At 41.5% G+C, this 12,612-nt stretch overlaps 1 protein-coding gene across 1 annotated transcript in view; it reads right to left on the bottom strand.

Annotated features, from left to right (window-relative positions):
* Positions 1-565: 565 nt before the first annotated feature.
* vps13c (vacuolar protein sorting 13 homolog C) overlaps positions 566-12,612 on the bottom strand; it is a 43,470-nt gene continuing 31,423 nt past the window's right edge. Inside the window, exons 60-83 of the mRNA XM_030766857.1 lie at positions 12,492-12,596; positions 12,224-12,388; positions 11,898-12,023; positions 11,600-11,733; positions 11,154-11,280; positions 10,788-11,023; positions 10,439-10,583; positions 10,178-10,318; positions 9,969-10,050; positions 9,748-9,817; positions 9,418-9,529; positions 9,103-9,216; positions 8,783-8,916; positions 8,509-8,590; positions 8,259-8,372; positions 7,936-8,011; positions 7,659-7,822; positions 7,472-7,517; positions 7,243-7,366; positions 5,107-5,221; positions 2,440-2,531; positions 2,098-2,221; positions 1,713-1,796; positions 566-1,445 (exon numbers count right to left, since the gene is read on the bottom strand). Of these exons, the coding sequence (XP_030622717.1) occupies positions 1,356-1,445; positions 1,713-1,796; positions 2,098-2,221; positions 2,440-2,531; positions 5,107-5,221; positions 7,243-7,366; positions 7,472-7,517; positions 7,659-7,822; positions 7,936-8,011; positions 8,259-8,372; positions 8,509-8,590; positions 8,783-8,916; positions 9,103-9,216; positions 9,418-9,529; positions 9,748-9,817; positions 9,969-10,050; positions 10,178-10,318; positions 10,439-10,583; positions 10,788-11,023; positions 11,154-11,280; positions 11,600-11,733; positions 11,898-12,023; positions 12,224-12,388; positions 12,492-12,596 (2,802 nt within the window). The 3' untranslated portion in view covers positions 566-1,355. The remainder of the gene's footprint in view (positions 1,446-1,712; positions 1,797-2,097; positions 2,222-2,439; positions 2,532-5,106; positions 5,222-7,242; positions 7,367-7,471; positions 7,518-7,658; positions 7,823-7,935; positions 8,012-8,258; positions 8,373-8,508; positions 8,591-8,782; positions 8,917-9,102; positions 9,217-9,417; positions 9,530-9,747; positions 9,818-9,968; positions 10,051-10,177; positions 10,319-10,438; positions 10,584-10,787; positions 11,024-11,153; positions 11,281-11,599; positions 11,734-11,897; positions 12,024-12,223; positions 12,389-12,491; positions 12,597-12,612) is intronic.

Genomic DNA, 12,612 nt, shown 5'->3' with positions numbered 1-12,612 from the left:
ATCTCTTGTAATGAGGACTCCACCTGGCAGCAACTTGTAAGTTAAAGGTGGAGCTGGCAGGTACAGAATCCCTGGAAAATCCCCAGAAACATACACAATGACGCTTTCTAGCCTCCACTGCTGAAGTCTGTGCCTCAGTCGAAAGGCAGACAGACGTAATAAGTGAAAAAGACAGTGCTGTGGTTTAGGGAGAAATGAATTTTCACTATGCTGAACTTCAGATTTCTAAACCTGAACCAAGCTGTTCATTGAGCCCAGACTTTAAACTCCTGATTCAAATAATAAAAAACTTGGAGATTAGTTGACATGTTGTGTCAAGTTTGTTTATGTTGAACAGATCCAAAAATGCTGTTAATTGGGTCTGCAGGACTGGAACTTAGAGGAGGTGTTGCTGATATATATATTTTATACATACATACATATATACATATACACATCTCATAAGGAAGAGGAGAGTACACATTGCCATGTGTACATATACTGCACATACTATTTCAGTAAGTCAAGGATCACTCAGGCACAACACATGAATGTTTAGTACTTCAGTCCCAGTTTATTCTGCTTGCATGCACAAAAAACATGCAGAATTAGAGTTTTTGTATCATAGTTTGAAGTTATGCTTATTACATTTTATTGAAGGTGATGTTATAGATTTGGAATATGACAGTGCTATCAGTTATTATATGTGTGGGATTATTTTAGACATGTGATCCCAAAATACATGTACTGTTATTTCAGGAATCACTTTTTTCTTTGAGGGTAACGTTATCAATATCGACATCATTATCAAAGCGGCAGTAGTGAAAAAAATGCAGTACAGGGCGTGATACTTAATAATATGAGAAATCGTGTCTTTGGTCCAATAGTTTCTGTCAGACAAACAATTCAAATATTGCTGAAAACAACATAGTGCATTTGTCACTCCTTGGAGGGAATTTCATGAATAAGCACCTTACATTCATCTTTGTTTTGAACTGTGCTTATTAAGTAAAGTGCTTAAACCTAACCATGTAAATACGCAAAAGGACCCTGGCCAACAATATTTTTGAGCTAAGAGGAGGATTAGACAGTAAACTTCAGTGAAACTTTCACCATCTTCTCAGTTGCCATTTAAAGGCCAAACAACACAACACTGACCTCTACAAAACCACATAACTGTACAATTATCAAACATTTGATCGACAGTTTGGCCGAACATAGCACGTGTGTAAACTCTGGGCAGTGCTGAGCAGTAATGGTTGGGCTTGCATATGTAGACAGCAGGTCTGTCCTGGAGGGATGGGCTGCAGGGTTGGGTTGTATGGTCTTCATTATGGGTGTTATGTAGAGCAGAGGTACTGAACTCAGGCAGCGTTTTAAGGCTTGAGGAAGCGCTGAGATTTCTGCCGCGCCATCTGATGCTGCTGCCGTGCCACTTGGGCATTCTGAATGGCATCTCGCAGTTTCTGTGGATTAGAAAGAGCAACGGGATAGTCAGGAATACGCCCAGCATGCTGCAACACAATATAGTCATTATGACCAGATTATGGTCAGGTTTTACTTGAAACTGTCTTATGAGCAGTGTAATGAAGTTGTCATAACAGGTGAAATATTATGCATACACTATAATTACGTGTTCATTTGTTAATAATAAAAAGAATTTTTCTATACTGCCTCATTAGGTTTTTTTTGTCTGGAAATGGCATGAGCTGGTTACTACTCTGCTGTTTTACCTCTGCAGTGCCTGGATCTTTCATATGGATCACTCTGCCTGGGCTTGAACCATCCTTCTTTGGAATCTTCAGTTTATTCTGCTCCTGAACAAGCAAATCATATATTAACACACATTAGCTGAATTTGTTTTGAATGTAAAGTCATACATTTACCATATGTAAATGTACCACATGTACTTACATTTACCACATGTATTTACTTTGCAATAAATGAAGACAGGTTTCTAGAAGCATTTATTCATGAATTGAAGCTGAGTGAACTGAAGAAAACAATGCATAAAAAATAAAATAATATTTGCGGTAAATATACCTATATACCTATATCTTAGTGAGTGAAAGAAGTACTTCACTAATATTGGAGGAGTTACAGTTTCTCAGACTTTACCTTATAGAAGATCTTCAGATCTCCTCCTTGCACACTGGGTGGCTGACAAAAAAACTCAAACTGGCATTCCCACTCTTTGTTAAAGTGTCCTACAAAATCAATCTCTTTCACACACATAACTCTCCTGCAACACACACACACACACACACACACACACACACACACACACACACACACACAGAAAGAGAGAGAAAGAGAGAGAGATAGAGAGAGAGAGGAGACTGAGAAAAGCATGCTGTGGTGGCTTTAGGAGCTTAGGAGTTGCATGTCAATACAGAGTCACACACTTATGGTACTGTTCATGTTTATAACTCTTTCTCACATCTGTATCTAAAAGTGTACCTGTTGGTGACTATGATGTTGGTTTTTCTATGACCAGGGTATTCATAGTGCTCTCTGAAGACCTCTCCATCCAGCTGCTTGATCTCTGACCTCTGCAAACACAAACAGGCACACGGTCTAGCAGCGTCACAGAATGCGTTTCAGTCTGTCAACGTCAGTATCATTGTCTTATTGTTTTATACATGTCGTACCGAGCTCTTAAATGTGCATAGTTTGATGTGTGATAGTGTGAGTGTCTGTAATGATTCTAGACTAAGTTCTTCACTTTCTCAATTATGACTCAGTTCAATCTGTCTTTTCATGAATTGGCTGAATGTGAAACATTTCTAACACAACAGTGTTTTCAAACATTTTCTTTAAAATTAATCAAAAATATAAGACTATTCTCTGCCTTGGTTGGGTGTCAAGAGAATTGTAGTATGGAAACATAGTAATTTAACCCATAATCTTATAAACAATCTTATAAACTGATCTTTGCTTGTTAGTTTGTTAGGTTAGTTTACCTGTTGCAATCCAAACAAAACATTCCAACTCTAGTCTTGTCTATGGAGGAGTACAAATTTATTTAATCTGTGAACGTACTGCAAAATCATGGAATGCAAGCGTATAAGGAATAAACCACACCAAACATAATGACCACTCACAGACATCCATGAACATTAAGGCATTCAAAGCTTTACACTTATGGCCAGATTCACTATCATCACTAAAACATTACATTATTGGCACATTCAAAACCAATAACATGACCAGTATTGTTATACATTACAAATAGCTTGACCCTTAGCATGTTACTGGTATTGTATGTGCTAAACAACATGCCACACTGAAATGTTTAGTAAATCAGGCTATTAAATTTGACTTTAAAAGTTACCACATGGAGTATACTGAGTGAAGTCTAAGTATAAAGAGTACATAGTAAAATATATATCACACATTTATTTATCATGCTCTGTTAAATATGCTTCTTAAGAAGTAGTAAATAGTTTTCCATATATCTGAGCATAAACATGTTCATAAACGTATTATAAATAGGTTCTACATTAAGACAATGGAATGGATTTGTATTTACAGAGATGTCACTGACAAATTCTTTAGAAAAATATAGCAAACTTTGCCAAAGTTCCTCTCTTCACAATTAACAAATTAGATTAAGACTAATTATAAAAGACTGTCCAATATGAAGATGACACATCTGTGGCTTAAGTCTGGTTACGTGAAAAGAAAACTTGGATCACATAGTTTATGCACTCTAACTTTCCAGTTTACATGTAAAGTATATAGAAAATCACATACTTTTCAAAGTAAGACAAATTAATTGCATTCAAAGTATCGTTTGCTATCAACTCATAAACGTATTGTAAAACAACAAAAAACAGCTTCTGGCAAGTTTAAAATGAGGTAAGCGATTTGTTTTGGCAAGTAAGAAGTGGTTCCACAGTTCACATACACTGTACCCTCCAAAACTAGAAACAATCTTGATAAACAAGAGCAAGGAAGGTTGCATAAAATGAGCAATACAGTTAATCTTTTATATTTTTATGTCTTCTAAAGCGGGAAATTATGCTCTTCTACAATGATACAGCTGCTCAAAGATCTTGCGGCATAATCCCTAATCTAGTTTTCTCCACAACGTTTAACAGTTATTCATACTCCCCATTAAAATAAATAAACAAATAATTGGCATCCATATGTTTCACTGCAGTTTTAGGGAGCTGAGCATGGTGGCGCACGTCTCAGAATGAGCCGAAAAATGATTAATCAACTAGAAAAGCATTGCTTTTTAATGCCAATACAAGTGTCCAGTTTGGAACCTCAGTTGGAAATCAATTACAAGGGGGAATAGTAAGATGCCATAATATATTCACTAATACCACTAAATAATATTCACTAAAAATACAGCAGAGAATGAATAAGTATTCTTAGGCTCTCGAGTAGTGGATGCACAAAATATTGGAAACAGGTACGTGAGTGTGTGTAACATTTCTTTTTCTGGCTATTATTCCGGGTGACTCCTGTGAATAATGATGCAATTAGCACGGTTTTATTCAAATGTCTGAGAATTAAAATGCTCTTCAATGCATGTCCTATCAACTTTGATCAGACTTTCCTTGTTTATTTGTATCAAGGTTGTGAATCATTTTGGAGGGTACCATAGATAAAGCTGAACTCCAATAACATGAGAGTGTGATAACAGGAGTGACGAACAGAAACACAGAGAAAAGCTAACATCGGGCTACATATCTGTACTGCATTCTACACACAATGACTGCACACTTGACCTCAGGTAGATCTGTTTTTAGCATTACGTAACCTGTCATGGTCAAAATAAGTGCTACTATTTAACAGTCTACTGAACATTTTTTAAAACTATCAAATGGTAAATGAGCAACCCCTCAATCCCATCAACTCCCCACATCTATTCCTCCTCAGGCTGCATGAAGAAAAGAAAGAGAAGAAAGAAAGACTAATTAGACTCTAGAATAAAACACAAAAGACAGCAGAGTAGCACAAAGACAAGGAAAGTGCTGGAAAAAAAAGGCTTCCTGCAGAAAGAAATTACCCTGCTTATCAGATCTGGAGTCTAATTGTTTCTCAAAACTACATGGAGGGACACATGCAGAGTGAGGGACGTACAACTGCTCTTCAACTCAGTTGGCGTCTCACCTGGAAGAGGTCATAGCCCTTTGACTCCTGCTGGTCGTATGGGCGAATGATGCCATCTTCTTGGATGAGTCGGACCGGACGCAGCTTGGTCACCTCCTCTGTGGACTCTGCCACCCTGTCGGCGATAAGTTTACAGTTGGCCGTGTGTTCAGTCTGCAAATGCCTTCTCAAAAGAACTGCACTACTGACTTCAGAACAGAATATTCTTCTGTGACTGAAAGACCTGACATCTGTGTAAAACTCTTTTATCAACTCTAACACACAGCATGAACTACATCTTGATATGCTTTATGAATCAATGCCAGATCACCTTTAGCTAACATCCTTTATCAGTCTGGACTCATAAAGTATCCAAATTACACTATTACATAAGTTAGAAAAGTTTTTGAGCGATGCAGTCTGATAGGGGTATGGCTGTGGACTATAGTTTATGTTTAGTTTATTTTGATTTTGTATTTAGACTGCGTGCAGTGTCCAAACCTAAGTGCATTATCTCACCTTTCATTACCTCTACATTGCAGGCATGGAACAATAAGGCGATTAGATTATAAAGGAGTTTTGGTTTAATGTGTTGGGTGAGGCTGAGTGTGTGATGGATGAAAGGGTGTGCATTTGTAACCCCAAATCACCAGAGAGCTTAGAGGTGTGTGTGGCGCCACTGTATGGTGGTGGAGAGGGACATGAATAAGCCTGGTAGGGAAGGAGCATGGTTAAAAAATATGATGATTTGAGTAGCTGTTCATCTTTCTGGTCAGAGAGCAAGGGAAGAGCAGTAAATGTGATTAGTTAATTCGGCTCAGGGGGAGGAGTCATTGATGTGAGGTTGCCATGGAGATGATGATGCTCTTCATTTGTTATCAGTCAGTGTGACAGAACCCTGGTCAGGTCAGGCAGAGACCTAGCATTGCCTTATCTAGGAGTCCAGTCTCTCAGCAGGCTGGCCAATCCCTGGCAATGCAGTGAACTCGTGCAACGTACCACGTCTGAGGAGCAGCGCATGCAGATAGAGGGAGCCTAGCCAACAGCCGTCAACATACCATTCACCATTTTATACCATTTAGACACCATGACAACATTATCTGCCTGACTGAGGATATTAAAATTAGACCCTAACATTTATGAAGGTCTTCAAAAAAAGGACACCATGACTAATGAATAATCATTAACTTAACATGGCTCAGTGACTTAGAGTTAACCGCACCGACTAATTGATTTGTTCACTGTTGTTGATGGAGAGTTCCTAATAGATGGTAACACATGGACAAAAAAAAGGAAATTAGTGTGTCTATGGTAGTGTGTGTGTGTGTGTGTGTGTGTGTGTGTGTGTCTGTGCCGTATGTGTGTGTGTTTGGGCTGTTCCCTCAGCTCCGCTCTGTTAGAGCTGCTTTGCTCATCAGACACATCTTTAGCATCAAAATGCTCCAGAGGAGGGCCGGGGTTTCAGCGGTGGCGTTAAAAATGAGAGCGAGGCACATGTTGGGATTAATCCAGTCATACTGGCTCTGACAGAGAGGTGGGAGGGGTCAGACAGTAGATTAGAGAAGAATAATGCAATTATATCACGGCTTGCATCTTTGACTTCTCACGATGCAATGCTTACCTTCCCACCATTTCAAGCTCGGAGGAAAAAAAAAAAAAAAAACATCCATGCCAAAAAAACTCTCTCTCTTCAGGCCCCAACCCTCACACCCGCCATGATCAAGTGAATGAAATGGGTTCATTCAGTCTGATCACACTGATAGCAATCCCCATACCACCCCCACACACACACAGTCACATTGACAATCAAATACTCACTCAACTAAAATAACAAAACATATCCAGGCATTAACTTAAGAGAAATATGAAAGAAAGAGTTACAAAAAATTAGTCAGCAAATGGGAAAACCAATGAGCACAACACTGAAAATGTTACAGGCAAATAAAATAAAGTGCAAATAATAAAAACACTTAAAGACGACACACATATATTAAGAGTTAGGATAACCATACATTTCGGTTAGTACTAAAAAGAATCGAAGAAGTCACTTAAAACCTTGTTCGAACTTGAGTGAGCATGTGAGCCCGTTTGCATGCGTGTGTGTGCGTGCGTGTGTGTGTCCCTGCATTCGTGTGTGCGCTCTAGAATGAGTCTCACCTCTGAATGCCCTGAAATGTGCTGCTGGCCATGTCCACAATGCCCCCTGTAGGTCGAGCGACCACGCCCACAAGACCTTTTCCAATGCCCTTAAAGAAGCCCGCCGCCCCCTCTTTCTTCGCCCCTGTGGCCAGAGATGAGAGAGAGTTACACTTCTTCTTTTACAGTAAGACCTCATAACATCAGCCTTATGTCCACAAATACATCTATAACCCACAGATATACATACCTTCCACAGGTTTAGTGACAATACCAGTAACTCCTCCAACCACACCCTGAGAGAGAGGACAGCAGAATGTCAGGAGACTAGAGACCATGCGTACATGACTCTATTAGGGGCAAAGCTTGCGTCTGAAAGAACAGAACTAGGAAACACATTATTTGGTAAGCCTGTAGCATAAGCTATGGCACATTACCTTGAGGAAGCCCTTTCCTCCCTTAGCCAGACTCTCTCCAAAGTCTTTTGGAGGTCTGTTCATTTCCTCTCTACGTTTCTGTTGATATTCTTTATCCATTGTGATAGCAGCCAAGCCTTTCCCCACTGAGCCTGTTATACGAGATACCATCCCTGCAGCACCACCTACAGGCCAGATGGATAACAGCCGGTGGAGGAGGTTAGGGGCAGATATCTTTTGCACGAGCAGCGTATGTCTTTTTAGCAACTGTATCTGACAAAAGGAGATCCGGTCTTACCGACTGTATGCCCGAGTAGGCTACGAACTCCGATAACAAACCCTTCTGCAAACTCCTCTGGTCCTTGAACAGCCCCCTGAATAGAGACAGAGAGCCTGTGCCACTCTGAAACTGACAAACTGCCATGGAGCTGCCCCCCACTGGTGTTAACAGAAACCCTGGAGCCTGCTTATCTTATCAATCTTTTTCAACAAAGACCAAACATCTTCTGAGTTACTGCTTGTATGCATTGCTTGGAGTCCTCCAGTGTTATTATTAAATGACATGGATGGAAACTTGTTAGTAATAGATAAATGAATGAATCAGTCTGTCTAGTGTCTGACCTGGATGGGTTCGTAGAAGAAAGCCTCCACTCCCTCTGACAGGCCTCGGATGAGTCCAAACGGGTTCCCCAGCACATCCAAACCCAACACTAATACATACATCTGTTTCAGGAACTGCATACAAATAGACAGTGTGATTAATGAGACTTACATTGCTCCATGCTTGTGTGAGAACGCATGTGTATGTGTATGTGTATGCGTATGTGTATGTGTATGTGTTTGTCTAAGTGAAAGTGTAAAGGCCACTCACTTGTTCAGAGTAATGTTTGATTACTGCCCACATCAGTTTCTCTCTGCGGTAAAACTGGTACTTGACCTCAAAGAAAGCAAGTCTGCAGAGAGAGAGACAGAGGGAGGGAGGGAGAGAGAGGGGGAGAGAGAGGGGGAGAGGGAGAGAGAGAGAGCGCAAACTTTAATTTGTTAAATTATGTAACCTTTTAATTTGTTAAACTGGGCTGAGTCAGACAATGCAGTTCATTCTCTATAGTCACTTAATTAATGGTAAGAGTGTGGGAGAGGCGTACTTGAAGATCAAGTCATCCACATCAGTGAGTGTGGCTCCAATGCTCTTCAGCAGAAGGTTAACAGACTGGATGGCCACCATGTCACCTTGTTCAGAATCATCCCCACTAGAACCTAGAGACAGGCTCAGGTGCAGCTATCACACACACACACACACACACACACACACACACACACACAAAAAGAAAACAGACGGCGTGATTACATCTGTCATGGCATTTTAGTTGCTGCACACTGCCTGTTTAAAAAGGCAAAAAATCATCACATCTGTCTGTCTGTCTAGCAAAGCTGTATTTGCTCTGTGACAAGAGGAAAGATTTACCTTTATGGGAGAAATATGGAAGTGCTCAAAGAAACTCAGGCCTGAAGTGTCTGTCAGAGAACTCTCCATCAGCTGGGTCTGCAGGGATGCCAGATCTCTCTCTATCAGTTTAGTCTGTTGTCACACACATAAACAGAAACAAAACTTCCCTCAGTTCACTCACATTCATTTGCATACACAGCGGCACTACGGTATGACCATTGCTGGATGAAGCCTCTCAGACATTCTTATCTTATCCAGTAGGGGGCAGTGTTTGGAAGTTTAATATTACAACCAGGCCATTGGTGACTTGTAAAAGATAGTTACCATAGTTACCTTTTGTTTGTCAGCTTGGGAGTCTGTAGCAGGGGTGAACAGAGAGATGATAGCCCCTAGAAAGCCCTGATCAATCTTCACAGCCATCTCCTGGACTAATGCCATGAAATACCTATATATAAACGTACACACACACACACACACACACACACACACACACAGACACAGACACACACACAGACACACACAGACACACACACAGACACACACACAGACACACACACAGACACACACACAGAGAAACCCAATGAAAATACAGGGGAAAAACTTCATTTACAAAGAGAATGCAGTCCGCGGTTGACAGTGAGTAGTGGCAAAGAGAATGCTTACTTAAATTGCATGACCTGGCTGTGCTCATTAAACCTGGTGATGACACTCACATCAATGAAAGGTTTTGGCTCTGAGAGGAAAATCACAGGTGACAAGACTAGTTAGACTGACACACACACACACACACACACAAAAAGAGAAAATATGCACAAAGCACCTTGCTCTCCTAAACACCTAGTCTTACACAGAAAAAGCACTGCTGCAGCAGGACACTCATGTACCTGAGTCTAGAGCAATAGATTTGGGGGGAGGGACTGGGTGGAACGCGATGGGGAAGATAGCCCCAGGAAGTTGGTTATCCACCTGAAACACACACAGAGTCATCATAACACAAACACTGCTTTACTAAATGCTGCTGAAAAGAGCAAAGACAATTAGTGTGACCTTTGAGAATCGTGGGTATGTATGTGTGTGTGTGTGTGCGCCTCACCTGTAGCCAGTGAAGTTGTGCTCGTAAACTCCTCTGATGTGGAGACTGCTTCAGCTCGACATGTATCCCCGGAAGGAAGTTTCTCCGAATAGGACAGGGGTAAGGCTGTCGCATTTGCATTGGTGCCTTTCCAAAGTTCACCTGGTCAACACATACATACACATACATATGCAAAAACACACACTCTCTTCAAATCAAACATCATGTAACACCTGGGTGTTTGTCATATAACTGATATAATCAGTTCTCTGTGATCCTCACCTCCAGGTTGCCCTCTATGTGGACCCAGCCTGGTTCACTTTTGCCTGTAACGTAGCTCTGATAGGCTTTTTCTAGCAGGGTGATGTTCTTACGATTAAAAGACTTCCATCGGTTCTTTGGCCTCATCTCCCAAACAACTCCAGAGCTGTATGGAGCAGAGTAACTCATTGGCATTGGTTGTACCAAATCATAATCATTCACAGATCTTTAAATCATCCATAACTAGCAGTCTGTAATGTGACCTATAATTATATATAGGTCTTGGGACAAATACCAGCTGAAAACTGTGTTCCTACTTCAGAGAAAGAAAAGCACGATCAAATGTGGACGTGCATCCGTGAGCGTTTACCTCGTGATGCCGACATAGGCTATTTCCTGTCTGTTGTCATTGTTGATGAGAGAAAGCCCAAGGTTCTGCAGTGAAATATTCACTTCCTGTTCAAACTGTTCCAGTTCTTCTGCCTGTCGTGCCTTTGAAACCACGGCTACATCCTCAGTGAACAGAAGAACACGCTGGCGACCGTCAAGAAAAGAAACCCAGTGCACCTGAGCCAGGTCATCATACGGAAACTGCCCACAGTCGTCCTAAATAAGAGAACATGACACAGTCCACATCATTACAGCACATGCATGACAGAATGCATGACTCAAGATACCTTTTAGAATAGAGCGGTCCAAAACCGCTGGGAAACGCAGTATTAGATTTGCGCCTGACCTTGACCAGGTCCAGTTCTCCAGTGTGACCCCGGCAGCTCCAGCAGAGTTTCCTGACCCCAGCAGGGCTGTCCCATGCAAAGTGCTGTGCCTCCCCAGGCTTCAGCTCGTGTGATGCCGCACTACCACTGTACGCAGACACACAGACATGCAGATGCGCAGACACACAGGAGCACAGACACACAGGCACACAGACATGCAGACACGCACATATGCAGAATAGAGTAAGACCAGAGTGCAGAGGGACCAAGGCATCAAAAACACATATCTCAGACATCTCAGACATACTGGACATTGACGCACTCCTCAGTATAACTATCAGAGGAGATTTCTGGCATGGTGCACATCTTTCCAATGGCCAGCAGCATAATCGAACTCTGAGAAGATGGGAGTTTATATTAAGCAGTGTGAGACTTGTTTCCTTTTGGGTAGTGAAAAATGACTGACCTTTGTTGAAACTGGACATTGACCCAGGGAGTGTGGTTAACCAAAAGAGCAGGAGCTGCTCCATCGTAATAATCAGTGAAACTGATGACCGTGGAGTGGTCAGAGATATTCACATCCACAATAATCCCACCATACTGAGAGGAACAAAAACAAGGACGTAAATTACAATACTGTCGTACAGAAAGACGCTTGTGGTTAAGTGTCCTCAGCACAGTCAGTGTGGCACTAGTCCAGTATTTAAGTATGCAGTCCAGTATTTTAAGTGTGTTTAACTTATGCCACAGGAGGCCACACCCACCGGGTTCATGACCAATAGGGTTCCATTATCCTGTTTGTTGAAGTGGAAGGATTTGGAGGCAGTGTCCGAGCCAACTATTCGCACACACAGGCTCCCTGTACTGGACTCTGGCCACAGAGGCAAACACTGTAAAAAATGTTAAATATGAGCAAATCCAAAGTAGCATTTTGGGTAAAGCATATGCTGGACTTTTTTTTTTTCCAAACGTGGGTTACAATTTCCTTTAAAAGACTTATGTTTAACGTAAGAGCGGTTTCACCTTGACCACTTTAAGGTAGTTCAATAAAGAAACATCACAAATGAGTGTGCTATAGGTTGTGAGTTACCTCTGTGGAGGAGATGTAGTGCCACTTGTCACAAACACCACCTCCTGTGTTCTGAACCTCACCAACTTCAAGCTCAAATGAAGATTTATTCACCAGTGTGTAGAAGGGACTCATAGTAACAATTCGTGTCAGGTTAAAACTGCTCATCTGGATACTGACTCCCACCTACAACCAGAGACAGAGACAGAGAGAGAGAGAGTTGAGGATGCACACATGGCTCAACCCCAACTCAGCAAAACTGTTGTCATGCTTCAGGCACCAGACTCACCAGGTAATCCATGCTTTTGTCAGGGCAGCGGACACATCCGTAACTGCCCACTGTGTCCAGGGAGAAGCCATCTGACCATGCACTTGTAGACACAGACAGCTGCAGCTGAATGGGAAGAACA

Source organism: Chanos chanos, chromosome 2, assembly GCF_902362185.1.
Source record: "Chanos chanos chromosome 2, fChaCha1.1, whole genome shotgun sequence".
Lineage (NCBI taxonomy): Eukaryota > Metazoa > Chordata > Actinopteri > Gonorynchiformes > Chanidae > Chanos > Chanos chanos.
Note: the sequence above shows the minus strand (reverse complement) of the source record. Positions and strands in the feature narration are given on the sequence as shown.